The sequence below is a fragment of the Pseudopodoces humilis genome, chromosome 4 (assembly GCF_049639895.1).
Source record: "Pseudopodoces humilis isolate 2021_Gansu_Grassland_sample_001 chromosome 4, ASM4963989v1, whole genome shotgun sequence".
NCBI lineage: Eukaryota > Metazoa > Chordata > Aves > Passeriformes > Paridae > Pseudopodoces > Pseudopodoces humilis.
Window position 1 is genome coordinate 16,274,864 of NC_142203.1, and position 27,614 is coordinate 16,302,477.

At 39.8% G+C, this 27,614-nt stretch overlaps 2 protein-coding genes across 13 annotated transcripts in view; both read right to left on the reverse strand.

The window, feature by feature from the left end:
* Window positions 1-7,210, reverse strand: part of ARB2A (ARB2 cotranscriptional regulator A) — a 257,235-nt gene extending 250,025 nt beyond the window's left edge. For 2 of the 3 annotated variants that reach the window (XM_014259115.2, XM_088054485.1), the window contains exon 1: window positions 7,115-7,210. The gene's annotated coding sequence lies outside the window, so the exon portion shown is untranslated. Of the gene's footprint in view, window positions 1-5,200; window positions 5,272-7,114 lie in introns of those variants that run through there. The other variant, XM_014259117.2, reaches the window with a different exon arrangement.
* A 7,145-nt stretch (window positions 7,211-14,355) lies between these two features.
* KIAA0825 (KIAA0825 ortholog) overlaps window positions 14,356-27,614 on the reverse strand; it is a 243,742-nt gene continuing 230,483 nt past the window's right edge. For 9 of the 10 annotated variants that reach the window (XM_088053990.1, XM_088053988.1, XM_088053991.1 and 6 more), the window contains one exon: window positions 14,356-20,938. In XM_088053990.1, coding sequence (XP_087910116.1) covers window positions 20,815-20,938 — 124 coding nt within the window. In that variant the 3' untranslated portion in view covers window positions 14,356-20,814. The remainder of the gene's footprint in view (window positions 20,939-27,614) is intronic. The other variant, XM_088053992.1, reaches the window with a different exon arrangement.

Consider the following 27,614-nt stretch of genomic DNA (forward strand, 5'->3'; position numbering starts at 1 on the left):
GGACATAACACAGAGTGAAATAACCTGGAGCCTTCATGCTGCTATTATCAGAACATGCTCAAAGTTTCTAAAAATTGAGGACAATTTCTTATACTGAGAAATGTTAAATCCAAGCCAAGGGAATGCTATGTTCAACTTCATCCAGACAGATAACAAGTACCCCACTGTTTCACAGAGAGCAAATACAGAACAAAGACCCTTCCTGCCCCCAGGTCTTAGAATCAAAAGACATATTCACAAACACATCTTTGCAAAACGACTTTAGCAGTCCCACCCCATGCTATCCCCTCAGCTGACAGAACTGTTTGTAGCAATGCACAGAGAACCAGTTCAGGGAATCATATCTGAGTTAAACCAAAACAGTGACTTGATCTGAGTTAAAACTACCTTTCTTTCTTTTCCCTCCCCCTCCTCTTCTTTCTTTTTTTTTTAAGAGTATACTTTTAATTTATCAATTTTCAGATTTTGTTCATTACCTGGTGCAACTGAGGTGACAGAACAGGGATACAGCTGCTGCCTAAAAGATTTTTAGCTTGATTTGCCAACATGGCCAAGAAAGAAATACAGAGAGACCAAAAGAAGGACTCAAGAAATGATCACTGTGGTAGGAAATAGTTTATGCTTCCAAAAGTCAAACCCTTATATTCAAAAATGCAAACATTTAAGATAAAGTATAAAGAAACTTCCACCAATTTTTGACTTATCGATTAGCATGTATCAAATGCAAGTCTGCATTAATAGCAGCTTTTATTTTGATGGCTGTGCTTATTCTCAGATCTTCCTCCTAGGCTGCAGGTAGGCTATGTTAACACACTTCTGCAGCATGGAAGATACCAACATACAGATACAGAATTCTCTTTTCATTCAGATATTATTTCACAAGACTGAACTGTGTGATTCGGTGGGTAGATATTCAGTACAATGATCATTATTCAAGACATACAGACTGTGTGCATGAACACACCTCTTTATCTCTCATTTCACCAAATTTTAATAATGCTTTTATATATTGGCTCTTCCACTGCCAAGGCTTCCTGTTAATTCTGTTAATGCTTCCTGCATTTCTTCTTTGAAGTATTTTCAGTTTTCCTTTTGATTGTTGTGCCCGTACTTATTCAAATCTAGCCCACTTAACAAATTCCTTCTTGTGGTGGGTTTGTAACGCACATGCTCTGCAAGAGGAATGAGATGCCTATTTGTTAGGAAAAACAAGCAAGATGTTTTCAAGATTTGCTATACATTGTGCCTAAAATAAGAAGGAGGGATGCAAACAAGAGCATAATTTACCATCTTCTTAAGTTAAACAAGAATTAGAGATTTGCATGTATTGTATGCTAAAACATGACAGCCACTCAAATGCACATTTCAAGACTTTATAAAGCCTGGCTTGCAGAACTTCAGAAGAAACTATAAGCACCACATGATTTGTTAAGTTTGGTCTTTCACACAGCATTGTAGACAACCTGGAGAGTACCTGGCACTCTGACAACATGATCAATCAGAATTACTTTGTCCATATTCTCAAACAAGCAGTTATTACTCCAAAAACCAAGACTCATAAGTATAAAACATCTCTGAAGTACAGTATCACCTCTCTTCATACACCTAAAACAAAACCATCAGGGGTCCACTCTGCCTGTTCCTAAGAGAAAAGATACCTCAGTCAAGGGATGACAAGAAACCAAAGAACACACTTTTTGCCATGTCCCATCAGCAGCTTTCACTACGGACACTGCATAAATCTGATACAATGAAGAAAGCTCTATGGGTCAGCAGAATATGTATATTGCTACTGAAATGTCCAGAGAATTCAAATTAAGTACCTTAAATGATATAACACAAATGGAAAATGACAACTTCATGGAGCTTGTAATTCAGACAAATCCAGATTAGCTATCTTGGGAAATAGTTCACAATTTCCAAAGCTATCTTCCTATTAAATTTCATATTCTTTACCTATACCTTGGAGTTGCTTAGGGGCACTTAAGAGTAATCAAGAATATTTTCAATATGATCAAAAACATTTTTAGCATGTCCCTCTCAAAAAAAAAAATAGCCTAAACTTTTGACTTGAAATTTAAAGTAAAATTCCTTATTTCCAACACTAAAAAAAGAAGAAACTGGAAAAATATATTTGATGGGCCTGAATTTAAATGCACAAGTGTCAACAAATGTAAGCACTAACATTACTGGTGCTTCAGGTATGCACCTGTTTCCAGTCAACAGTGGAACTGGCTAACTTGCAGTACAACTGCCAACGTGTACAGTTAATTCTTATTTTAATCATAATCTCTTTTTCTAGACAGAAAATAAAATTCTTCTTTTTGGCTACCTGCATGTCCTGGTTTTGACTGGGTTAGTGTAGCTGTGTTTTGGATTCAGAATGAGAGGTACAGTCCTGTGTTTTGGATTTGGGATGAGAATAATGCTGATGGATGGTTTGACTATTGTTAGGTAGTGTTTACCTCAAGTCCAGGGCTTTTGTGTGTCTCGTGCTCTGCTAATGAGTAGCTGCACAAAAAGTTGAGAGGGAGCATGCCCAGGACAGGTGACATGAACTTGCCAAAGTGACATTCCACACCACAGAACATTATACAGTATATAAACTGGGGAAGCTACCCAGAAGGGGGGATGATGGCTCTTCAGGGATGGGCTAGGTATTAGTCAGCAGGTGGTAAGAAACTGTACTGCATGTTACTTGTCTGAGTTTTATTTTCCTCTCTCTCTATCCTCTTCCTTACTATTACCATTAGTAGTATTATGTTTTCTTTCGATTATTATACTGCTTTTATGTCCACACGTAAGCTTCACATTTTTTTCTTAATTCACTCCCCATTACACTGGGGCAAAAGGAACAGGGAAGGGAGTGACCAACCAGCTGTATGGTACTTAATAATTAACTGGGGTTAAACCATGACACAGAAAAAACTGTTTGCCAACACAGAAGAGTTTCTTAAATTAACATCATATCAAATATATTGATTCAGCTAATAGTCTCTTTGCTAAGACAATACTTATTTCACCTATGTATTAAAAATCAATACCTATAATAGCCAAATGTCTGTAAAGCAAGCTTAGCACAGATTGGTCTCCTTAATTTCTGCTGGCCAACAGAACCTGGAAGAAACCACAGTAGCAGAAACATCTAAAATTAGCCAGATCAAGTCTTACATGGTTCATCTTTCCTCTTTGGATACATACACAAGGGAATACAAACTGCAGTACGAGAGGCTCCATCCAGATGGAGGTCAATACTCTTTAGGAGAGTGCAACAGGAGTGAATAAAAGCAGTGAAGCCTTGACTAGACCAATGAGCCACTAGCCTCAGCAGCAGTATCATTACTAATAAACTCATAGAACAGATTGCTCAGAAAAGTGGTTGAAAAGTTTTCATCAGAGACAAATAAAGTACAAAGTGACTCAGGATCCATGATCTGCTGAAGTCTGTGTGATACACTTTCAGACCTTCTCCTACTTCTAGATTCTCCACTCCAGTCCTACATAATTTCTTATAGACTCATAGCAGCATCTGGGTTTTACAAGACCTTGTAGCTTATCTAGTCCAATGACCTGCCATAGGCAGCACCACCTTTCACAACACCAGTTTGTCAGAAACACCTGCCTGGCCTTCCACGTCCCACATGAAATGATGGGGCACCCACAGCCTCTCTGGACAACCTGCTCTCATGTCTCAGCATCTTTGCTGTAAAAATTTCTTCCTGATATCTAATCTAAACTTGCCTTCTTTCAGTTTAAAACTACTTACCTGTGTCCTATCACTACTACTTATGATAGCATTCATGTCAGTGAGCAAGCTAAAGCAATGAGAGAGAAGCATTCTAGCTCTGTATCAGCTTCTTTTCCTGGCTCACTATGCAGCCAGCTGGTCTTCTGCATGGGTTGGAGAGATAGGACAGGAAGCAGAGAGGGGTGCTGCCCACTCCAGCAACAGGAATCTAATGTGAACAGGCTGTGAAACTGCACCCATGGCACTTTTTTTAACAGAGTGGGTCTGTAGCTGGAGGTAAATAACCTTTGGTCCTAGTCTAATTCATAGAAGCAGTCAGCCATAAAACAAAAAATCATTACCAAAACTAATGTACTAATAAGTAACTGATGATGAGCTGAGTAGAAAGGCAAGGATGATATAAAAGCAAATATTATCTTTCCACCTTCCAATAAAACTCAATCACATTACAAGAACAGTGTAAGGAATGCTGTGAGTAGTTAATTATTAAGTTCTCAAAATCCACACAGCACATAAGATGCTGAAAAATAACCATGAAAAATAACAAATTTAAACCCATTAAATTGTACTCTGGGATTTCCACTCAGTAAAAATCTGTGAAACTGATCTACAGGCTAAGTATATATATATGTACAATAATACTTGTACAGAGAAAAAAAAATGTCCTTCTAAAGCACCAAATAAATTGACAGAGCAGTACTAAATTTCATAAGAGGATGTTTTCATGTCCATTTTTAACCAACTTGTTTCAGTAAGCTTGTGGAAAAAAAAAATTTTAAAAGATATCTATTCATTCTTTGTATGTATGCTTTACTTCAAAGAATTCCAGTAATCTATTGTAAATCTAAAAAACTCCTCAGTCACGACAGCACATTGTTCCCCAAAGGAACAGTGGGTCAGATTCAAAGTACAAGCAATACAGCTGTATTCAGGACTTTTTCTATAGAGCCTGGAATGGGCAAAACCTCCAGAGTCAGTGCTGAGTCTTCAAGGGGAAAAAAAAAAAAAAAATAAGGTTGTGAACTTAAAAGAAGAGATTCTGAAAGATAAATCCCCACTGAGTAATTATGAGGAGAAGCTCTCCCAAACATTTGCTAACTAGTACATAAAAGGCAATTCAGTAAAGACCATGGTCAAGTCAACTTGCAGATTTAAATATAGTCATAATTGGATACAATCACTGAAAAGGCAATCTCAAGAAGACAGACAGAATCCAGGCACTGGTGAGAAAACTCCAATAATTAAGGGTATTTCAGTAAGGCAGAGAGCAGTCTGAGTGTCGCTGTGCGTCTGAAATGACGATGCCCTTGTCTGCCTCCAGCTGCTCAGTACTGTTGGCCTGCTGGAAGTTTTCATCTTATTCCTACACCTACCCGCATCTGCTAACCTGCTGCAGACAAAAAGAGTCAGGTCAGTTTAAACACAATAAATATTACATCCATCCTAACCCACCATGTTCTGACAGAGGTGGTCTGGGGAGTGCCTAGACTAACACCTGTGGTGGCAGCCACATCAGACCTCCAGCTGACAGGCAGGCAGTAAGAACTGGCAGCGACTTCAGCAACAGCCATCACCTGGGGCCTCTATCTGGAGCTACCCTGTGAAGACCAATACTCTTGTCAGCAAAGAATCTTTTTTTTTCTTTTTAAAGAAAGTTAAATAATATCTGAAACACTCAGAACAACAGATTTCATCAGTTCCAAACCGAGAGGAGCATATAAAGACATTCTTTCTGTATTTTCACATTGACTGCACTCTGTGACACACCCCAAGCCACTATCTTCAATTGTTAAAATTTTAATTTCGCCTACACAAGAGCTTTTTCATTTTTTCCTACATATTTACAAAATACCTAATTTTAACAACCTGTGGTTATTCTTTAACTAAGACACTATCATAATACTGCTTTGCAATTCCTAACACTTTTTCACCCCCTGCCTCCTTAAAGATTCCAAGAAAACACTAAGGGTTACTAAAAAGACACCACCTTTCTGCTGTATTACTTGTATTTCTTCTCCTTTGAAGACAAATATTGTTAACACCCTGCTCCTCAGTGTCACCAAATCAGTGCTCAGTTAAGATCAAAGGTATCCAGTTAGTTTTGTAATTGCTGTTGCTTTTATACCACTTCCTTTGCCAATGATAGTACCTCCCGAAAAAGGTCTGTTACCTGCTCAGTCAAACTTAACACTTTAGCCAAAAACTTCACACAAAAAAAAAACCCTGTAAAGTGGAAGACACATTTTGTGAAGGCTTGACAAGCTGGCTTGCATGGTTCTGAGCTGCCTGGCTCTTGTAACACCACTAACTTAGAAGTTAGGTATCTGGAAGGAATGCAGTTCATTCTCTCTCATAAGCCTCAGTATCTATCTCTGAAAAAAAGAAAAAAAAAGAAAAAAAAAAAAAAAGGAAGGCAACCGCTCCTCAAAAAGCAAAGACAGTGGATGTTGGAAAGGGACAAAACTCCTGTTTCAGAATTACAAATTTTGTATTTTCTCGGTGCCAAACCAATACGAAATAAAAGTAACCATTTAAACTGGAAAATTATTTCCCTACATTTGGATAACTCAGAAATGGCAAATATTTCATGCACCTTTCAAAGCTGCCAGAACAACTACAAGAAACTTAAGACTAAAAAGAAGTGTTCAATCCCACCTAATAAGAAGAGCAGTTCTTGGAATGAAAACTATCACTCAAGCCCAGCTATGTTATAAAGTCAGAAGAATAACGCTCAAATGACTTTTTGTCATTTACGACTGCACAGGAAGCTTGCATTAGGCAGTGGAGAATAAGGGCATGTCTCGTTTTGCAAAAGTAGCTGACAGCGCCAAAACCTGCAGCGATGACTGTAAGGATACATTCCGAAAAACAATACCCTTCATGTAGAAAATTGTAACTGTTATTCCCTGTTTCTGGTTCGTGTGACAGCCGTGGTATCGAGAAGCAGTTGCGAAGGTGCCAACACGTGGAGCGGCAGCAGGCATAGCGTAGCGCTCGGCAGAGCCTGGGGGCCGCTGCTGGGCGGTGACACCGTGCCCATGTCCCCGCACCCCCAGTGACATGGGCACACAGGTACTTCTACACCCACGTGGGCAGCGCGGACAGCTCGGGAGCCCTGCCACAGGCGGCAGCCGCCGCCGCCCCGTCCGCTCCCGCCGCCGCTCTGGGCCTGACGCCAAGCACACGGGAGGCCCGCGGTCTTCATCCCGGTGCAGGGCTGCCAGAGGCGCCTCGGCGCCGCCACCTTACTCGTCCGCCACGGGCGGCGCAGGGGCCGGTCGCCCCGCTGCTGCCCGAGGGCCCGCGGCCGCCGCTCCCCCGCGCCCCTCGCCGGCGGCGCTGCCCGGGCCGGCCGGCCGCACGTACCTGGCGCGGGCGCCGTCGCCGGCAGAGCGGGGCGCGCGCGGCGCCGTCGCGGGGAGCGCGCGCCCGCTCCGGGCCTAGTGCCGCGCGCGGCTCCGCCTGCCCCCTGCCGGCTCCACTTCCGGGGTCCGCGCGCGGTGACGTCAGCGCCCGGGGGCGCGGCGGGGAACCCGGAAGTGGAGCGCGAGGGCCGTGGCCTCGTCCTCGCGGCTCCTGCGCCCTCGCGCCGCCCGCCCGAAAGGAGCGCGGGAGGGGGCGCGGCGCTGAGGGGCGGCCTGGGGACGGGCGGAGCTTGTCGGGGTGCTGCCAGGAACCGCGTGTTTGAGGAGCTCGGTCGGAATAAAGTCACCGGGAGGGCGGCGGGCTGCCGGCAGCGCTGACAGGGACCAGGCGAGTACCGGCATCTAGGTCTAGGGCTGCTGCTCGAGTGCTGGTAGATCATACTCGGAAGGTCGTATTTCCACTCCCAGCTTTTCATTTTGATCACGTAGGAGTTTGTAAAAAGAAAAGACGATAAAATTTTTCATGTTAGACGTTTCGGGCATCTGCAAAATTATATGAGGACTGTGTTGGGTTGGCCTACAGTAAAACACTGATCGCCACAAGCAGTCCCAACACTTTCGTACTTGCGTAGCGAGAAGCACCTTGAGTTTGATTTCAAGGATACAGTGTCTTCTTCCTTTGATAAGCTCTCCAGATTTGGTCAGATGACTGCTGACAATCGGCATCATGCAAATGCTGTCATGGTTCATCCTGCACAGGGTGGTCGTGAGGTGTTCCTGTGCCAAGGACATCTGAAAATTTCCACATACCGCATGTGCAGCTGAAATGTTTCATCCCCTCTTATATCCCAGTCACGAATGGTGGCAAAATACAGCAAACTAGACCCATGGACAGGTAGGTCTATGTGGGAGAAGCATTTTTCATCAAGGTTTCTCCCAGCTGCTCTCTTTGTAACGACCTAAAGCAGCAGCCTTGTATTTTTGCTCTCAGTGCAATAGTTTGCGTAGGAAGGAACCTTTAAAAGCCATCTAGTCCAAACCCCTCTGCAGCAAGTAGGGACATCAAACGGATGGAGTTGCTCAGATCCCTGTCCAACCTGACCTTGAATGTTTCCAAGGATGGGACACCTACAACCCTTCTGGGCAACGGGTTTTGTCATTTTCTTCAACACCTAAGGAAGGAGTGAGTAAGTGAAATACTTTTCTTCTTCAGTGCAGAAGATAATATAATGTCTGTATTTCCCATGTTAGAAAAAAGTAGCACTTAGATGTCTTTTGGTGAGATATTAGGGATGCTATTGATATAAGCAATCCATTTAAAGTTCCTTCCATCTTTTTTTGCAAGTACTGCTAAGTTGCAAAGTGAATCAGGTTAGTACTAGACTCACACTAAAAGTAGTCAATTTTTTTTATTGGGGTCTTAATCTGATTCACCATCATTCTCCATCTCTTGCAGTAGCCACAAAAAAAAAAGTCCACATCCCAAACCATAACAAAAATAAACCCATAGAATATAGGAGTCTAGATCAAATTTCAGGGACAGTCAGTGTTAAGTAGTACAGCTAAAAATATGCTGTGTTTCTGATCTTGATACTGCCTTTTGTATTTAGAGGTCCAGGGACAGATTTAAGAAGGGCAACTTTATCAAATCAAGTTGTGAGGACGTTGTGGGTTTGGAGATGTTTGACCCACAAAGAGGTGTTGACCAAGTGTTTGAGGCTTTTCAAAGCTCTACAAAGAGGAAGCAGTTTGAATGGGCAAGTTTCTAAGATTTATAGGACTGACCCCAGTATTTCAAAAATTCCCAAATATCCAAATATCAGAGTGAAGAGGAACCAGAGGTAGTGTGTAAATAGCCTTTTGCTGGAAGCTGGGCTTTTATCTTCTGTTTGTGTGTAGAACTGTGTCGTTCTGGTATCTTCATAGACTTCTGTGAGCTACAGTAATATGCTAATAGTACATAAAATAGTATATAAAATATATACTATATATTTAATATTAAATATATTAAATATATAGTATATACATATAGTATATGAAAATATAAATAAATAATATATATGTATTTATTTATATAATATAAATATAAAAAACTATAGTATATAAAATATGCTAATAGTATCAAAAAACATCTGCATGCCTGTTGCATGCCAGGCTGGACATGGCTTTGAGCAGCTTGGTCTAGTGCAAGGTTCCCTGCCCATGGCAGAGGGAATCATCACCAAATCATCTTTCAGGTCCCTTCCAGCCCAAACCATGTTATGAGTCTCTGATTCTATGCATGCCTGGTAAGGTTCTTAGCTCACTTTTTAGAAATACAAAGTTCAACCTGTGATGTAACACCACCCTGTCATCTTCCACTTGTTTGCCTGGACTTGTTCCCTAAAGGAGTCCTTTCTGTTACCATGCCTTTGTCCCCGTCACCCCTCAGTATAAGTAATAAAACAAAGGCCAGAGACCTTGTTCCTTTCCCATGAGATAATTAGGAAATTGGATTTGAAAGAGAGGGCATTTCAAAGAGAAAAATTGTCAACTGCCAGTTATATGAAATAATGGCAACACTGCACTGAAAACAGCACAGAGGGCTAAAAATAACAAACCCAGAAACAAGACTCAGATTTTCAAGAAAACCACTAAAGCAATAATACTTTGGAAGGAAGGGTACTGGGATGCACTGGGAATGTGGGATAAGCAAGCCAGCCAACTGATGAAGTTGCCAACTGACCTGGGCAAATGGCTCTGCCAGTGTCTGTCTGCATCATGGAAATGAGAAAAGTTGCTCTGAGGGATGCAGTCTGTGTGACAGAACGTGCAGTTTTCACTGCTGTCAGTATGAAAATATTTCTTTTAATTTAGAGGAAAAAATTATAACTCAAACCATATCAAAAAAGGAGAAGTTACTTTAAGACTTCATCATATCTAAAGAGAAGTACACCAAGGGGGTCAGGTATTTGTTGATGACAAGTGATCATAGTCAGTTCTTAGAGTAATGAATACTGCTTAATAAGGATTATTTCAGATGCCTGAAAAAAGTCATCTCATCTACTCAAAATCCAGAACAGAAAAGATGAATGAAAATATTGTGAATTAAACCATTTTAAACCTCAGAATGAGAGCTTCTGAAGTTTAATACTGTAGCTTAGGGAAAACAGGGAAGAAGCTCTTAAGGTCATAAATATATGCAGGATAAATAGAAAAACATGGGATTTGGTAATCGCTACTAAGAAAACTAGGAATTATTTCAAACTTATGTGAGATAAGAGTCAAAGCATAAAAGGGAAAAAGCTGCAATAGGCACTATTTTTTATCTACATTCTGCAATGCACTTTGTGAAGTGTTCTTTGTTGTCCTAAATATTATTGTTTCTATTGATTTTATGTATATTTTTGTCTTTTTAAAAACTGCTTTCAATCAGAAGATTGAAAAAAAAGAACTTCATTCAGCATGAAGATGCTCAAACAGAAAATTAGGTAGGATGAGAAATTTGGAATGCAGAATATTCCTTGTCTATTTTTTTTTTATTTTTTTTTCTTATACCACCTGCTCACAATTAAAACTTTATCTACTCCAGATAACACAGTAAAGATGGGCAGGATTTCAGAAGCAGCTGATCAATGATTGTAGCAAGTAGGATGTCTGATTGTAATAGCTATCCTGCAATGCAACTTTCATAAGCAGTTTTAGGGCCTCCTGTAGTGTTCAGTGCTTGTGGAACACCATGAAGTCCCAGCGTTTCTGCTTTCAGTATCTGGCACTCTGAGTTACTAATGCTGTTGGTTCTCAGGCATAGTGCTGCTGGTTAAGGGCAAACCCTGTTAGCTAATCCTGGTAAACAGATCACAGCAGAGCTGTCTGAGTGTACTGAGACTGAGCACTTCTCATTTGCAGGGGTTGGAATTACATTTGCAATAAATGGGATGTGATCCAGTCTAGGAATAATTTTCTCTGACAAAAAGATTTAAAGGGTATCAGACTGGAGAAGAATCATATTAAAAACTGCATTGTCATTTCGCTGGTCCTATGGACCATTCTGTGCCATCTACTTTATGAATATCACAAGGTACTATTTAATGCTGAGCAATGTGTTTGCACAGTGCAGGTCTCTCTATGGAGCAACTTAACCCCAGCTCTTGTCAAACCCCAATCTGGAAAACAAATAATTTTTTATAAAGACTTTAATGTGTTTGTTTTAGTTAATGACAGTTCCTGCTTCAAGATATTTGGAAAAAAAAAAAACCAAAAAAAAAAAAACAGTCTTATCAATGCCCCTTCTGAATCAAAGCTCAAAAGAAAAGAGAGTGTGAGAAAAAAATAATTATCCTTAGAATTGCCTTTGCTGTTCCTTTTCATTTGCTCTTTTGGCTTGACATAGATGGAATAGGCTTTTTGTGAACAATTTTCAGTGCATAAATACAGATAATGCATTTAATGAAAAATAAAAATATGTTCATTTTCCTGACAAAAATAATGTTTTACCTTTTCCAAAATACTTTTCACAATAGTTGAACTAGAAACTTGGGGAAAAAAAGTGAAATTCTGAAAACTCATTAAAAAACAACACTGTCGTTGAGTGCTCTGCAGGGCTGGAAAACTTCTCTTTTGGCTTTAAAGGTTTCTTATTTCAAAATTCTTATTTAACTTGTTTTTTACACTCTGAATCTGTTTCTTACATCCTATTCCTGGATAATTTATTTTGGTTCCTGCTATTGTGCCAAAAGTATGAAATATAAATATTCTTAAATTCATCTTCAGCAGTTTTTGCTGAAAGTTGAACATACATAAATCTGTTGTGACATTCACTCTTATGCTTCATTATATGTTCTCAAGAGTTTTTACAGTCTTTTATGTCTTTGTTTTTCACTTACTGCTTTTGCATTTGTTGTAAAGATTAAATATATATGATATATATTTCAAGTTACCAATCATAATTCTTTGGTCCTGTATATACTTGTTAAAAAAATGCCACACTGATATGAAAAGTTTTGGTGGAATGAAACAAAAATTGAAAGCAACACTCATGACAGAACTTTATGGTCTGTGTTCTACTATTTACTCTGTAGATATATGGGTTTATGATGCAAACCTTGCAAAGTTATTTCACTGCTCTTATATGTGCAAACAATTTAATTGTACTTGGAATTTTGAAATATTTGATCTCAATATAACGTTACATGACTTATTTTTGCAAGAATGTTCTCAGCATACCTATAATTCTTCCATTCTAAACTATCAATCCCTCAACTCTGCAAATGATTTTTGAATAAATTATGCATTTTAGAGCAGATGATTGCTTCAGGGTATTACATAACTTTCAAAAAAATTGTACAACTGCCATCTAAACATTTGTCTGCACAGAAAATGGAAAAGCAAATACATGTGCCTTTTCTGTTGTGCAGATAAAGGGCGCCTTTTGATGGAGGTGCACCTTACAGTGGAGTTGTCTGTGTGCTGATACCAAAGTCTGGTGGAGGTACAGTCAGTAATTATACAGACGCTGCACAGCTCTTGGAATTAAAGAACAGACTGTCATGTTCTGGTTAAAGGAGGCCAGATGACGAAGATTGCACATTGGCATTGCATTAATGCAACAACCTCTCTGTTTCTTCATTCATAAAGTGGAAGGGCATGTGTGAAATTTGGGAGCCATAACTGAAATTTATTGTTGTTTGAAGAGACTTAATCCATTTCCCTCTGAAAAAGAAAGTCTTTACAGCACTTGTTCGGCCATCAATTTCCTGCAGTTAATCCATACCTGCAGGTAGGATTCCTGCCAACAGAATTTCATTCCCAGAGGCACATCTGGCTTTTCATAGACAGTTATCTGTTTGCTAACCACAGCAAAAACCACCTGGCATTTCAACCTCTTATTTCCCCAATGTTTGTCCATTATCTAGAGGAAAAGCATAATCTTAATCTACATAATAAAATCCATTTAAGGCATGTTAATTATATGGAATATGTATATATTTATACATAGACAAAGATTCCTGTACATTAGCAAACAACTCTTTAAAGATTACATTTCTGAGTTTTACAGACAGGTGAAAATCCAAGTACAAACAACTACTCAATTTCTTGAATGATAACCTTGCAGGTGGTAGGTCTCAATTTTACATTTATTGAATTTTTGGTTCTCTAAGACCCTGTATCAGGTTTGAGAAGGCATAGGCTTTACTGATTAGTATTTAGATATTTGTAGGTTGTGAAAACAGATGTGCTATGGATTTCCAAGGGTAAATTTAAAGTTCAGAGAAATTAAAGAAAATAAAACCTGAGGCAAAATACATTTAAGTAAAAAATATAACTCACTAGCAGCACAGCTCCTGCTATCCCAGACAACAAAGGTAGTTTAGAAGAATGCAAGAACGTAGATTAATGTGGAACATTAGGAGCAGAAGTGCTCCAAACCCTAAACCTGAAATTATTATCCGTGTAGGACCTACACAGCTTTATGTGTAACAATCAAGAAGATTAAATATTTGCCCATGTATAACTGAGTGGGAGCAGTAAATTGTAAATTACAGCAATATTAATAAACCAGGAACTTTGTCAAGGATGACAGAAAGGCAGTGTTGAGTTGGGAAAAAAGCAGAGTCAAACTGACCCATGAAGAACTTTGTGACTCTCTTTCTTTATGGAAACCAAATATTCAAAAGTTACTGACTTTTTTACCTTGTCATGGAGTTACTTTACCTTTAAGAAAGTTTAAGTTGCTGGGAACTGCCTGGAGTCTTTTCTCCTGACCAATTATCGGTCATTGCTGAGAATTGACAGCAGTTTAGGCCATTGAAAAGTGGGATCAACTTGTGAACCCTACCTTAAAGTGTAAAACCAGAGCTCTCTTGGTTCTCTTTGTTTTCCTGGCTGGGAAGGGTGGCAGAGCTCCAGGCCTCCCGTTCCCTGCCCAGGCCATGCGGCCGGGCGGGGACTGGGCTGGGCCCAGCGTCTCCCGGCTGGGAGATGCGGGCCCTGCGGAAAGTTTTCTCCAGGCTCCGGCCGGGCCGGGCCGAGCTGATCTCTGGCTCGGCTGCAGGTTTTTTGCTGTAACTAAATTCAGAAAAGAAACTGCTGAGTGAAGAAGGAGAGAGGCTCTGGACCTGCAGCGGGCTGGGCGCGGCGACTGCACTCTCCAGAGCAGCCGTGAGGAGCTTTCCATCGCAGACGGCTCCAGCTCCTGCACCGGCCGAGGCCACAGAACTACCTACAACAGCCTGGGCAAGATTTTAACTCTTTCATTACCCAGATGAGACTTGCGGATTAATCTTTTTATCCAGACAGAGAAAAAGAGAGTGATCAACATGAAAAGAGACTTTATAAACTACCAGTGACAGGAAAGAAAAGAAGCTTCAGAAAAGGTAGAGAATTAAGAAGATGCTTTAATTAAGCTGAAATATCTTTCTGTTAAAACTATGGAAATGGACAATAAGGTCTTGAAAACACTCCTTTAATTCATGACAGTAAATAGGGAGGAATAGAGTGTTCAAAGTGTAAATTTTGAGTAAAAAGTAGAGTAATTATGGTACAGTGAAGTGCTGGAAGATTTGAAGCCTTGAGAGGCAATGAGAAAACTGTTTTCTGGTGAAGCTCACGGAAACAGATGAAGAAGACTTTTTGCCTTTGAATAACTTATCCTTAAAAATGCCATCCCTAGACTCATGGCCCATACACACTTGAGAGTGATGTGAAAATGGGAGGAGTGGGCTCTAATAATAGCAGTTCTGGGCAGCTAACATTAGGGCAATGGAAAACTATAACAAAAATAGTTTTTCTTGTGAGAAACTCCATAAATTAACAGGAAGAAACTTCTGTTTCTCTATAAAGACTGGTGAAAAGACTGTAGCAAGAATTGGGACTTTTAACCATCAAAGTTCCAAAGTTTTTGTCTCTTTTGTCATGTGAACAAGGGAATAGTGGGTAGACAGGGGATGAAAAGGTTTTTCTGGAAGTTTATTCTGGTGTTCTTATTGTAGTTTGTCAATAAACTTTTTTTTTTTTCCCTTTTAAGTTGTATGCCTGTTTTGCTCTTGTTCTAATCCATATCTCACAGCAAGAAATAAGTAATTTTCTTAGTTATTGGTTTAAAACCACGACATACCTCAAAAACACAGATTATAGGACAAAATGACAAAATTATAGGATATTAGGCAACCACAAATTTATCAAAGTTGCTTGTATAATCATATACCATTCTCTAGTGAATTAATCTAGGGACAGAATATACATAACCATCTCATTAATAGGTATTGTAAAGAACATTCATGAGTACATTGCTAATCATTCATAAAGTGTTTTCTAATGACTGAGTGCTTGTTTTACAAAAGTAATTTTAATCAATGTTTGTATTTACTAGAAGAGCTGAAAAGATACTATTTTTCTAAAAGGTTTCCCTAAAAAGAAGTCATGTGATGTTGCAGCAAACCTCCATCATCAGTGAAGTTTGAAACCTGTGTTTGGCCTGGCATGATGTTCTGTTTGACATAGTAACTAGAAAAACTCAAACCTGTTGATTATGATCACAATTGTGTTTCTTTGACTTATTTCCAGATAGAGTATGAATGTAACTCTGGCCATTGTGGACATTGAGGCTTATGGTTAGTTGGAGCTTAGATCAACCTACTGCAGAAATTCTATAATCACAGTGAAGGCACGAGCCCTAGAGGGACTGAAAAGATGTGCAGATGTGGCTTGGCAGTGCTGGGTTAATAGTTAGACTTGATGCTTGTAAAGGGAAAGACAGAACTGTCCTACAACAGTAGGCACAGTGGGTTACTGCTGAATTAATGCATCAGGGAGAAAACAGTGAACAGGATACAAAATTCTTGTTTTGTTCTTTTTTGTTTTGGCTTGGTTTCAGTTTTTCCTTTTTTTGCTTGGTTTGTTTTGGGGTTTGTTTGTTTGTTTTTTTATGTTTTAGGGTTTTTTTGTTGTTGTTTTTGACCAATGTGATTTCTTAAATATTACAAGGTATGTGAATTTAAAGGACAACAGCCCATTTGGAACAACTCCATGTACAGACATTCATATGTAAGAGTAAGTGAGGGGGTTTATTCTGGATTAGATTATTTAACTTGCAAAATGCATCTTATTCCAAAAAAGAGTTCCCCAGAAGAGAAGGTTTTTCACAAAAGGTATTTCAGTCAGTTTTACCACGTAGGCAGAAAATATACATATGACCTATTTTAACATAAATACACTTTCTAGGAGATATTACATTGTATCTTCTCAGAGAGCTTGCAAACTACTAACAGCTGAAGTTGTCCTGGATACAAAGGTGTTCCTCCAGTAGTGAAATTTGTACCAGCCATGATTTCAGTGTCTTCTTGTCAGCTTAGGAATAGTTGTCTATTAAATTTAGAGATACAGTCTCAATTCAGAAGAACACTTTACTCATTAATATTTGGTCATTGCCAGCTCTTCCTGAGACAGAATCACTTCAGGAAAAAAAAAGTATTTGGATTTATTTTTACTTCTTTGCATGAGTCCTTAAATTTTAGAGTGTTTTTTGGCCAGCACTGTATCATTTCACTTGCTGCAATAATTGGTAACAGTCTATTCTCAAATTATGCTGCTGAAGAGGAATAATCTGGTTCCTCCATCATTTTACTGATGGGTATTCCAAGGCCTCAAGCCCCACTGGCTCAAGACCCTGCATACTTTTCTTGTACTGCCTTCCTAGCAATGTTTAGTCTGCATTTCAAGTGCTGGAGTCCAAAGGTAGAGGATAAAGCAAGCTCACTCATTACACTTAGAATAGTTTTAGAGATTCTGTTTCCATGCGTAACGCTGTTTACACCATGGAAAATTACTATAGAAAAGTGGTTTTCCTCCAACAAGAACCTCCCCAAGATCTATCTAGTCACTTAGAAATCTCTCTGTTGCCATCAAATTATTATCTCGTTTCATGTCTAATTGGGCAATGGATCTGATTCCTCCATCCTTCAACTGTTGCCTTGGAAGCGTGAGTACTGTTTGTAACTAGAAATGATTGCACATATTTTTAGGGAGCTCCATAAAATAATTTTATATCAGCATATAATTGATGTTTTACTGTACATAAGTCTCACTAGGACTTTGTGAAGACCTTCCAGCTGAGAGGAAAATGGAATAATTCTACCAGCAGAAGCTAACTGGAGCCAGCCTCATGCCTACCATGCACTGCTGTGATGATGTAGAGGTGAATTAGAGAACATCCATCCATTTGCCATTGCACATATTTCCTGAGCAAATAGCATAGATACACATCAAATTCCCTCTCCTAGAATAAATCATGGCCTATGGGAGTCTGTCAGGACAGCAGTCACTAGAAAACAGGGCTGTGTCTAAATGTTAATCTGTTCCCAAAATATCTCTCTTTCTCCTCTCTGAGCTGCATTATTACTAATGCAACTTCAACTTTGCCCTGCTTCTAATTTTATTAATTACCTTTAAAAAGATGAAAGATGTTAATATTTGGAGCATTCTGAAGGGGACATTAAACAAACCTAATTAGAGATATTCCATGCCATGAAGTCTCCCATTGAAGCCTGTTTTGTAAAACGAGCTAAATATATTAAATTGTTAAATGATAATTAGGTGTGAGCATTAATGATAATGTATAGTTAACCTAGTTTGTGCTATCTGATCCAATGAATTTCTATAAATACATTAACTTCCTTTTGAGCTAATTCAGTTAAACCACTGAGGCCAGCTCTTGCCCACTCAGAAAGGTCTGTTGTACACAACAGACTTTAGTTCTTATTTTTGACCACCTTCCAGAAGGAATTAACATGATCAGATTGCGGTGGTCATGAAACTTCGGGCCCATACTGTAGCCAACAAATCTGATGCCTGATGCTTTCATTTATTTAGCTAAACATTTTTGTGAGACTGGATCAATAGGTAGTGTCAAAGACCCAGGACATCATATAATTCTTAAAAATTAATTTAATCTTAAATCAATTTTAGAATCAGCAGAACTTTTTAAAGAATATAGAACTATTGTTTTATGAAGAAAAGCCAAAGAAAGCAGCAGTCTTATAGTTATATTCCTAATTTTACACAAAAGCATCTATGGAATACATCTATGCAATGGAAAAATTGTCAGCTCTTTTGATTTTCAATTAAGTGTTTAAATTTAAAGCAAGCAATCTTGATAAATTAATGGCATGTTACTTAGCAATCTTAGTAGTACAATTGTTATTATTACTGTAATTTTATTGAACAAATATGACTGTTGTAGAAGTGTGTATTCAGCATTAAGTAATATTGCCAAGATGATGTCTCTTTTATACCCTAAAGGTTACTTGGAGTGGTTACATTGCCAGCAAGACCAAGCCCTGATATTTCTCAGTAAGGACTGTGGGTCAAGTAAATTTGAAATACACATTTGCTTGCACTCAGATACCCTAAAAGATGCATGTATAGGTTTAGATGAGAAAAACATCCAAATAAAATACTGTGCAAAGGTTCAACTTTTATGTTGTTATGTTCTTATGCATGTTAGTCATTGGCCAGTCGTAAGTGGAATTCCCCAAGACTCAGTATTGGAGACAATCCTATTTAATATCTTTATCAATTATTTGGACCAGAGACTAGAGGGCATCCTCAGTCAGCACTGTCAGTTTGCAGAAGACACCAAAGTATTGACTTGTTGGAGAGTTGGAAGGATTTACAAAGGATCCAGACAAAGAATCAGTAGACTGAGGCCAGTGCAATGAGGATCAACACCCTGTTCTTGGGTCACAGCAACCCAAATCAGTGCCACAGGTGTTGGGCAGAGTGACTGGAAAGTGGCATAGCAGAAAAGTTGCTGGTCAACAACCAGCTGAATATAAGCCAGAGTCTGCCCAGGTAGCTGAGAAGGCCAATGGTGTCTTGGCCTTTATCAGAAATAGTGTGGCCAGCAGGCTCAGGGGAGTGACTGCATGGATATTTCCACTGAAGTGCAAGTGAAGGATTTTATTTTCAGTTAGCTTACTCACTTGCAAAGTTTATCCTCTTCACAGTAGGTATTTCCCAGAAGGGGAGCATTTTCATAAGAAGCATTTCCATCGGTTTCACTGCGTAGGCATTTTATGTGACTATGCAAAAAGTTGTACAATGTATGTACAATAGATTTTGATAAAATAGGAGAGAATATCCTGATCTCCAGTTTCTATGTACACTAACACTATTTGTATGGCTTGGAATATGTGTGCCTCATTTTTAAGAATACCAAACCTGCCATCATGGAAGATCCCTGTAGACATGTTTTAAATCTGAAGTCCACCACTAATCTTCAAAGGTGAAATACAAAGCAAAGATAAATGGTTTCTAAACTTCATCACTTCCTTTATGATCTGAAATTACTACACTGGCAGCAGAGGAAAATGTCTGCTTTATGCTTTAATTAATATTTTGAGCATCTTTTAAGCTCCAGTGCCTCACAGCCCTTTTGTGTTGCAGTGTTGTAACAAGATCTTTGGAGATTTGTAAGATGCAATTGTCCACATTTTCATTTTAAATGGTATGATTCTTTATATGAAAAGAAAAAAAGAGCAATTAAGAGGAGAAAAACCTGCATTTCAGATAAGACCCTAAATCAGCATTCGTAATATGGTTACCCATGATGCTGCTGGAGCCTTTAGGGAAAAAAGCATGCCTTCATATTGAAGTAATCTAACTTATGTCCATAATAGCATCTGAGTGAAGATGTGCTGGGAACACGAATAACTCTGCTCAGATTGCACCCTTAGCAAGATCCTGCCAGAATCCTACATCAGGAAGAAAAAACAAGAATGAAATAAACTAATGAAAGAAACTTACAGAAAAAAAATATGGATTATTTCTGTAGAGCTAAAGAGGTACTAACCATACCTCCTGTATAAAAAATGTTGATTTTAACCAATGTGTAAGAAAAATATTTAGTATTCAGAAAAATATTTAATATTCAAAAAATTTTGAATATCAAACCAGGGTTACTTTGAATATGAAATTTTACTATAAAAAATTAAAATACTTATTATTTTTTTAAATTCACTGATAAGATAATCCTCTGAGCATTGACTGTAAATACTTTTAAATAAAAAGATGCTTCTCAAAACTTCTAAAGTTTCTCTGTAATGTGTTTTTTAGGCCATAAAATACACTGGATGTTAAGTAAGGATTTGTGAGGGCAGTAATGCTGATGCATTTTTGATTGGAAATAATGGCCAAGCATACCCATCCTGGAGCAACTCATAAAGCACTGTAGGTGTATGGTCTATACCTGTCCCTTCTCTTGTATTTTGGGTGATTTAATAAAGAAGCACCAAAGGAGAGAAAAGGCCCTTGAGTGACACGAACTGGAGGCAGGCTGACTCCAGCTCCAAAGTCGGTGGATGGAACCGAAGAGTCAGGTGGATGGAAACCAGGAGCATTTGCTTAGCCTGTATCTAAAACTTCATTATTTCAGAATGAGTTTTATATTTTTGAAACAATTCTTAGTTTTTCATTCCAGTTTATGCCTCTGCAGTATTGAGATGCAACCTCCTTGTTTTGTGACACTGACATTTTCCCGTACCATTCCTCACCTTATGCATGTGTGAACAATTGCTTCTGGAACAGGGTGACCAGACAATAAGAGGGGAACACTCTTTAGTTTAGAACTCCTACTCAAGATACACATTTTTGAGCTTTCTAGTCCTGTGAGTTACATTAAATTAATCTTGTTGAGTCCAGAAGAAAGGCGCTACCCAAAATCTGTCAAGGTAATTGTTCTTCTTTATTCTCTGCGATTGGAGTCCTTTGTGTCAAATAAACATTTTTTAAGCGTTCCACCATAATGTTCTCCTCATCTTCAAGATCTGCATCTTCTTTCATCTCCCACCTGGAAGAAAAAGCATTTTCTTAATTTTTAATGTGTTTTAAACTAGTTTTTAGAACAACCAAAAAAATACAGAACTTTTTTATCATTATTTTATTATTTTATATCAATTAATTGCCCTCCCCAGCTGTGGTTACACCAGTTGAGATTACTGAATCATGCAAAATATAACCCCCAAAAACCTTGCCACACAGAACTTGGCATGGACATGAGGCAATTGACACAAATTGTCAAAGCTACTACAAAATCTTACTTATATTTACTGCAACAGTACTTTTTTTTTCCATTTTATGTGTCACACACACATTGGTAGAGGTGGAAACCTTGTAAAACTTGCACAGAAAAAGTGGAAGAGCTAACACACATTTTGGAAGTTAAGCAGATGCTCTCAGTGCTCTCTAAGTTTGCAGTGAAATGTCACCACATGAAGTCCAACCCAAATATTTAATGTGAGTTGTCATAATTCTCTGGCAGTGACAGTACTATTTTACAAAATACTACAAAACTGACTGGCTCTTTGTTTCTTTAACCATCAAGTGTAATGATCTAACCAGAAAGAAAAAAACACCAGATTCATCCATGTGAATACTCTATTCTAGTTTAGGACTAAGAGCTAATGCCACTAGAACTGCAAAAGTGAAGGACTGTGAGGATTATTTTTCATTTGTTTGTTTTTTAGTAGTAGTCAATTACAGAATCTTAAAAGTAATGCAGTATTCTGTTAAAGAAAATCAGGATAATAAATACAGCAATAATGCTGATATGTAGTCAGGTAAACTTTTTATCACTCCAATTATTCCTATACAATGGTCACTTCTATGGCTCTGCCTCTTTTACAAGTTCTATGGATATTTAAGAATTTGATATCCCTTTAATATTAATCTCATTCTGTTCTAAGTAGATAATAAAATGTAGGCTCCCAGTCCAGACCACCTGAAGACAAAAGGTAAAACAATACTAAAACTAGAAATCACATTTTCAAGTATTAAAGCTAATAGGTTATAAATGAACCAAAGAATGATGCAGAAACGTAGGAGATGTAAAAAACTAACCAAACAAGGACTTTTATTTTTAGGATTTCTTTCACTTTTAGGAAACTGTCAGGAGCAATACTTTAATCCTGTCCCCACATTTCTTAGGTCCTCATTCATACTGCAAGAATCAGAAGCCATATACAAGTTTAGATTGGTGAATAAATCAAACGTAATATAGAATGATGGGACAACTATATTTCATTCCTTATATTTGCAAGAAGAGAACAGTCATTATTGGCAATAGAGCATGGTGTACACTTTGTATCTATTTAAAAGCTTACTAAAACCAGAAGGAGAACAAGTGCTTTGTAGTAAAATCTCATTCTTAAAAAACAATTAGGATGAAATATGCTCAATGAACATGTATAAATTAGCATATATCCTTCATACCTTTACCTTAAAAAACTGAATCTGACAACCCATATTATTGCCTGAAGGAGTATCAGAACAAGCAAAGCATACTTTGAATAAAATTATAATCACTGAATGCCGGTGATCAAGGTTTTGCAATAATTAACTTCCTATTACTCCACTCATGTGTGACTGCTATCATACTTAACCTTATGTGTATAATACCATTAGGTACAATTAATTGCTATGTCTGTCTACTTCATTCTCTGGTTAATGATATAAAATCTGTCTGTATGAACCTTCAGTGCAGTCACTTTCGCAAGCATCCCCAGTGAATGCTGTTTAACAGGGTAACTGGTTTCCCCCTTTCCTTTTGTATATAATGTACCTGTAATGTACCTTGTCTTCAAACCTAGGAAGAAGTTGTGCAAGCCTGAATTTGAATTTATGGTCCTCAGCATTATTCAGAAACACTACTACAAGAGCTGAATTGATTAATTTGAATTAATTAGATTTGTTGAATGTTTTTAACTTGAGGAGGTGTTTGCTTAGAAGGACTGTCATAGTTACAGAGATAGGAAATAGAGTGTAGCATTGGGGACGACCCAAAATCATGTATTCCATATCTTCTCCACATCAATCTGTACAAGGTAGCTTACTATCTCTTTAAGACCCAGAGTTGGAAGCAGAACCTCTGCGTTTTACCCCGGTACACGGAAAGGGGAGGGGTGCCGGGAACAAGACACGTGGAGCTCTCTGTTTTGTTCTTTCCAGACTCATGAGAACCTCAGAAAGCGGGGCTCTCTCACAGGCTGCTAGCCACGGCCTCCCAGGAACTGATAAAAAAAAAGACAGACAGCGACCCTTGTCACAGTTGCTACAGCAACCACCGCTTTTGGTGCCAGGGGAGATGTTTCTCTGGACTTTCCGCCGCTGCTGCTCAGGACAGCCGCCTGTCGCCAAGGGTCGGAGCCGCTCCACAAGTTTCCAGCTGCTTAGGGACTGGCCCTACATATGCTGAGAAGTTTCTCCCGGCGTTTCAGCAGCATTTACTCCTTTAGGAGAAAAATACCTTTCCTAGGTTTTGTTTCGTCCCCGCCCCCACTGTTGCTTGGGGAAGGAGGCAGTTTTGGAACCATGGATGCTCGTTTGGTGTGTTGCCTTTGTCCCCTGTCTTGGCCTCATGGCCTAGAGAGTGGAATCTACACCATTTTGTCTGTGTTCCAAGGGACAATTCGGGGGACCTCATCTGCATTTGTGGATGAGGGTTTAACTGTTTGCCTCTGTATTTCTTGTTTATTGTGTTTTCTTTTAGTAAACTGTTTTTTCTTTTTCACTTACATCTCTTCACACTTCTCTCTCCTCATTGGTAGAGGGGATAGGTTGAAACTAAGGGGAGGGCAGTTATTGCAGAGTCTCTGCCCTGTAAAATTGCCTTAAACTAAGATATATTTGGCACCCAACTAAAAGGGGGTCAAGAGAAAAAGTGAAAAAAATAACAAATTTGACCAAATTATTTCCATATTGGGTACTGAACTCCCTAGTCACCACACTGCTTGGACTGGTCATAGTGCTGTGGCACCTAACCTTATATATGTGTCCAGAGAATTGATACAGTTTGTGATACCAGTTTAGGGAATGATAACATCAAAGGCAATGAAGATCATTTGGTAAATGCATTCATTGCTGTTTGCCTGTCCGGATCTGCTATGTCATGAGGTTTGTGAATAATTGCACACAGCCTTTGGGGGGAAGAGAAGATGACTTTTCCTTTTGCCTTTCACCTCTTTCCCTTCAGGTCTGACACATCACTTCTTGAGAAAGCTGAATTTCTTCTGGATGCTAAGGGCACCATATTCTTCTTGCTGGTTCTGCTCTGTCTCCTCTGTACAGTCTACATTTACAGTAAGGTTGGAGATTTCTAGGGAGGTGTCTTGGAGTGATTCATGATGATAGTATATTCCATGGTCTTCTGCTTTATGACCAAAAATGGTTGCTGTATCTTTAAAGCCTGGGACTGGTGGTGTGTGGGACTGGGGATGGGAGAGTTTCGGCCTTTTGGAGGGCATTTTTGAAGCCTCCCTGCCTAGGTGTTCCATGGTGCTGTGCAGTTTGGTTTCACTTGGCTAGCTTGGTTTTGGTGGCCCAGGCAAAAAGCTTTCCCTCCTCTGGCTTGGAGAACCTGCAGCAGCAATCGAAAGATTTGCCTTGAGGTGATCTGAACAGCTGCTCATCGAAGACTGCAGGACGGGACTGGCTGGAGCAGGGCTGCCCCATTCCAGCCCCAAGCCTTGGAGAGCTGAGCCAGGAAGAGAAAGCTCACCAAGAGGCTCCAGTCCAGTTATTTGACTGCTGTGGAGAGGGGGTTGGTGCCAGAGAGCCACCAGATTTTTGCCTCCTTCTGGAACTCCTTCATGGAACATCTACTTCCCTCAGCGTTTGAAAGCCTGCACTATCTCATACCACATGTCAGGGAGATTAGGTTGGAGGTCTCCCTCCAAACAAATACAGAACTCTGATAAGGTAGCAGACTATTTGAAATAAAATTGCTGTGGCAGTTCCAGAAAGGGACAACTTACTGCTCTGTGCTGGGCCCTAGTTAATGCTTACCTGCATGCTTCTTGTTACTCTACAGCAGCAGCTGCAGCCAGAAGAGAAGGACAGCAAATTGGCAGACACCACAATCACTCAGGCTGCAGATAAACAAGATGGGTAGCCTAACCAATAGCAGTTGCCCCTGTCCAAAGCAAGAAATATAAGACCAAATCTAGTTGCCCAGTAAGATGACCATGGGGAGTGCTAGGCAGAATGTTCAAGGGGAATGTCCTTTCAACACAACATGCTAACAATGCTACCTGGAGTAAATGGATCACTCTGATCACACAGCAAGTTCAGATGGGAAATCCTAATCACCCTGGGATCTGGGAAGTTATCACAAACTGACCTGAGGGTGAGTGTTTTGTACTATCATCTGAAGAGGAAAAGGATTAGTCGGCACATGCTGAGGAGGCCCCACCATATAAGCAGCCACCAGCAGAAAGTGACAGGCAACACTGACAGTTCCTGCCATATCATAGGGACAAGTCAGAAATGGAAAGCTGCCATATCAGAGCCTAAGCAGCAAGTTGCAGAAGCTACCAAAGACAAGGTGGATCAAGTCAAGATGCAGAGCTGAAAACCCATCTGGCTTTGGATATTGCCAGTTAAGAGAAGTGGCCAACACTATACCTCTATACTGATTTGTGGATGGTAGCAAACACTCTGTAGGGGCAGCTGGAATGATGGAAGAAGGCCAATTGGCACTGAAGAAGGGAATTTGTCCAGGCTGCAAAAATCTGGCTAGACATTGCTGCTAGGGTAAAGAAGTTGTCTGCAAAAGCTGGTCATGTGGATGCCTAGATGCCTATGAGTCGGGCTAACGAGGAGCATTGCAACAACAAATAGTTGCACTGGGTAGCCAAAATTAAAGGTAGATCTGGACTGTCAAGGGAGTTACTTCTAATTTGGTGGACCCATGATGCCTCAGGTCATGAGGGAAGAGATACACAAATACTGATGTGTTTGTGACTGAAGGGTGGACTTAACCATGCATATCATACCCCAGGTAATCCATGATTGTGAAACATGCATTGCATCAAGCAGGCCAAGCAGGTAAAACCCATTAGCATGGGAGATAATGGACCAAATATAAATATGGAGAGGCCTGGCAGATGGATTACATCACACTGCAGCAAACCTGCCAAGGCAGGCCCTACATGCTCATAGTAGAAGCAACCATTGGATGGCTGGAGACCAACCCTGTGCCTCACACCTCTCCTGTGGAAACAGGAGAAAACTTCCGCAGAAAGAATTGCTTAAGACTGGTACTCATTTTAAAAAGAAAATGGACACCTGGGCTAGAGAACATGGTATTCAGTGAGTGTATCACATTCCCTATAAGCCACGAGTTGCTGGGATAGTCAAATAGTGCAGTGGGTTGTTAAAAAACACATTGAAGGCAATGAACGGTGGAACCTTCAAACACTGGGATCTGCGTTTACCAAAGACCACCTGGTTAGTTAACACTAGCAGCTCCACTAACCAAGCCCTGCCCAATCAGAATCCCTGCATATAGCAGATGAAGTCCCCATGGTGCATATGGTGCATGTTGAGATTAGTCCCATCTCAAGCAAAGGCAAACTCATCCCATGGGATTGTTTTTGCTTAAGGACCTGGTGGCTAATACAGAGGGATGGGGAACACTGTGTACCTCAAGGGGACCTGATTTTGGTGAGAACCATCTGTAATGTTGAATTATATATATATATATAATATTGGTTGTTGAATGACTCTGCCACCATACATCATATGCTCAGATTGCACCAGTAATGGACTAAAATAAACTCAACAAACATCCTGGGGGAACAGTCAGTGACCACTCAAATAATACCTGTATCAAGGTAGATATTTGTACATGCATAAGGCTACACTTGAAAGGTATGAACATCTGGATGTCATGTGCGTGGTATAGAATAAGGGGTAGATAATACCCTGGGTACAGAGTTTTCAGTGCTGTTCAGTATGATACCATTCACATCAGCTATGAGCATGGTTTCAGAGGAGATAATGCCATGGCTGGAATAGGAAGGTGTCCATTGTAGTCTGGCTCACCAAAGTGAAGCAGTCAGCAGACCCTGGCACTGTCTGACCTGTGGGTCTCTTCCCACTTCCAAGCCCTCCAGGACATTTCTACAGGACAATTGGGCTGAGAAGAGGCAGAGTCCCCAAGTTCATGAAAAGTGATAGCTCCCAAAGTGACAGATCCAAAACTGCAGCCAGGAATGTCTGGGTTAGGACCACAGTTTTTGGTGCCCATTGGGAGGATTCCCTCTCCCCCAGTGGGGCAGCAACCTGACTGCAACCGAGTCCATCTAAGCTGAAAGGGAATCTAGCAGGTGGCAGGAAGAGGCAGCAAGCAGTAGGAGTGAAATCCCAGACACACACCCCTGCTGTCACACAGAGGGAACAGGAAAACTGGCACTGCAGGCCAGGACCTACCCCAAACAACGCCAGCACATCCCATCTGCCACCAGAATCACACCATGACTCCTCACTTTCTTTTTCTTCCACAGGGGAAGATTTAGCCATTAGAACCTCTCTACCATCTTGTCTTTGTCCTCTGGGTCACATGTGCTGCCTGGATGGCAGCCATCTCGGTATTTTTGTTCCCTGAGGAACCAGTTGACTCAGCACCTGTGTATCTAGTGATTTGTGTTGTTTTCTTTGTTGTTGCTGTTTTCTTTTAGTAAAATGCT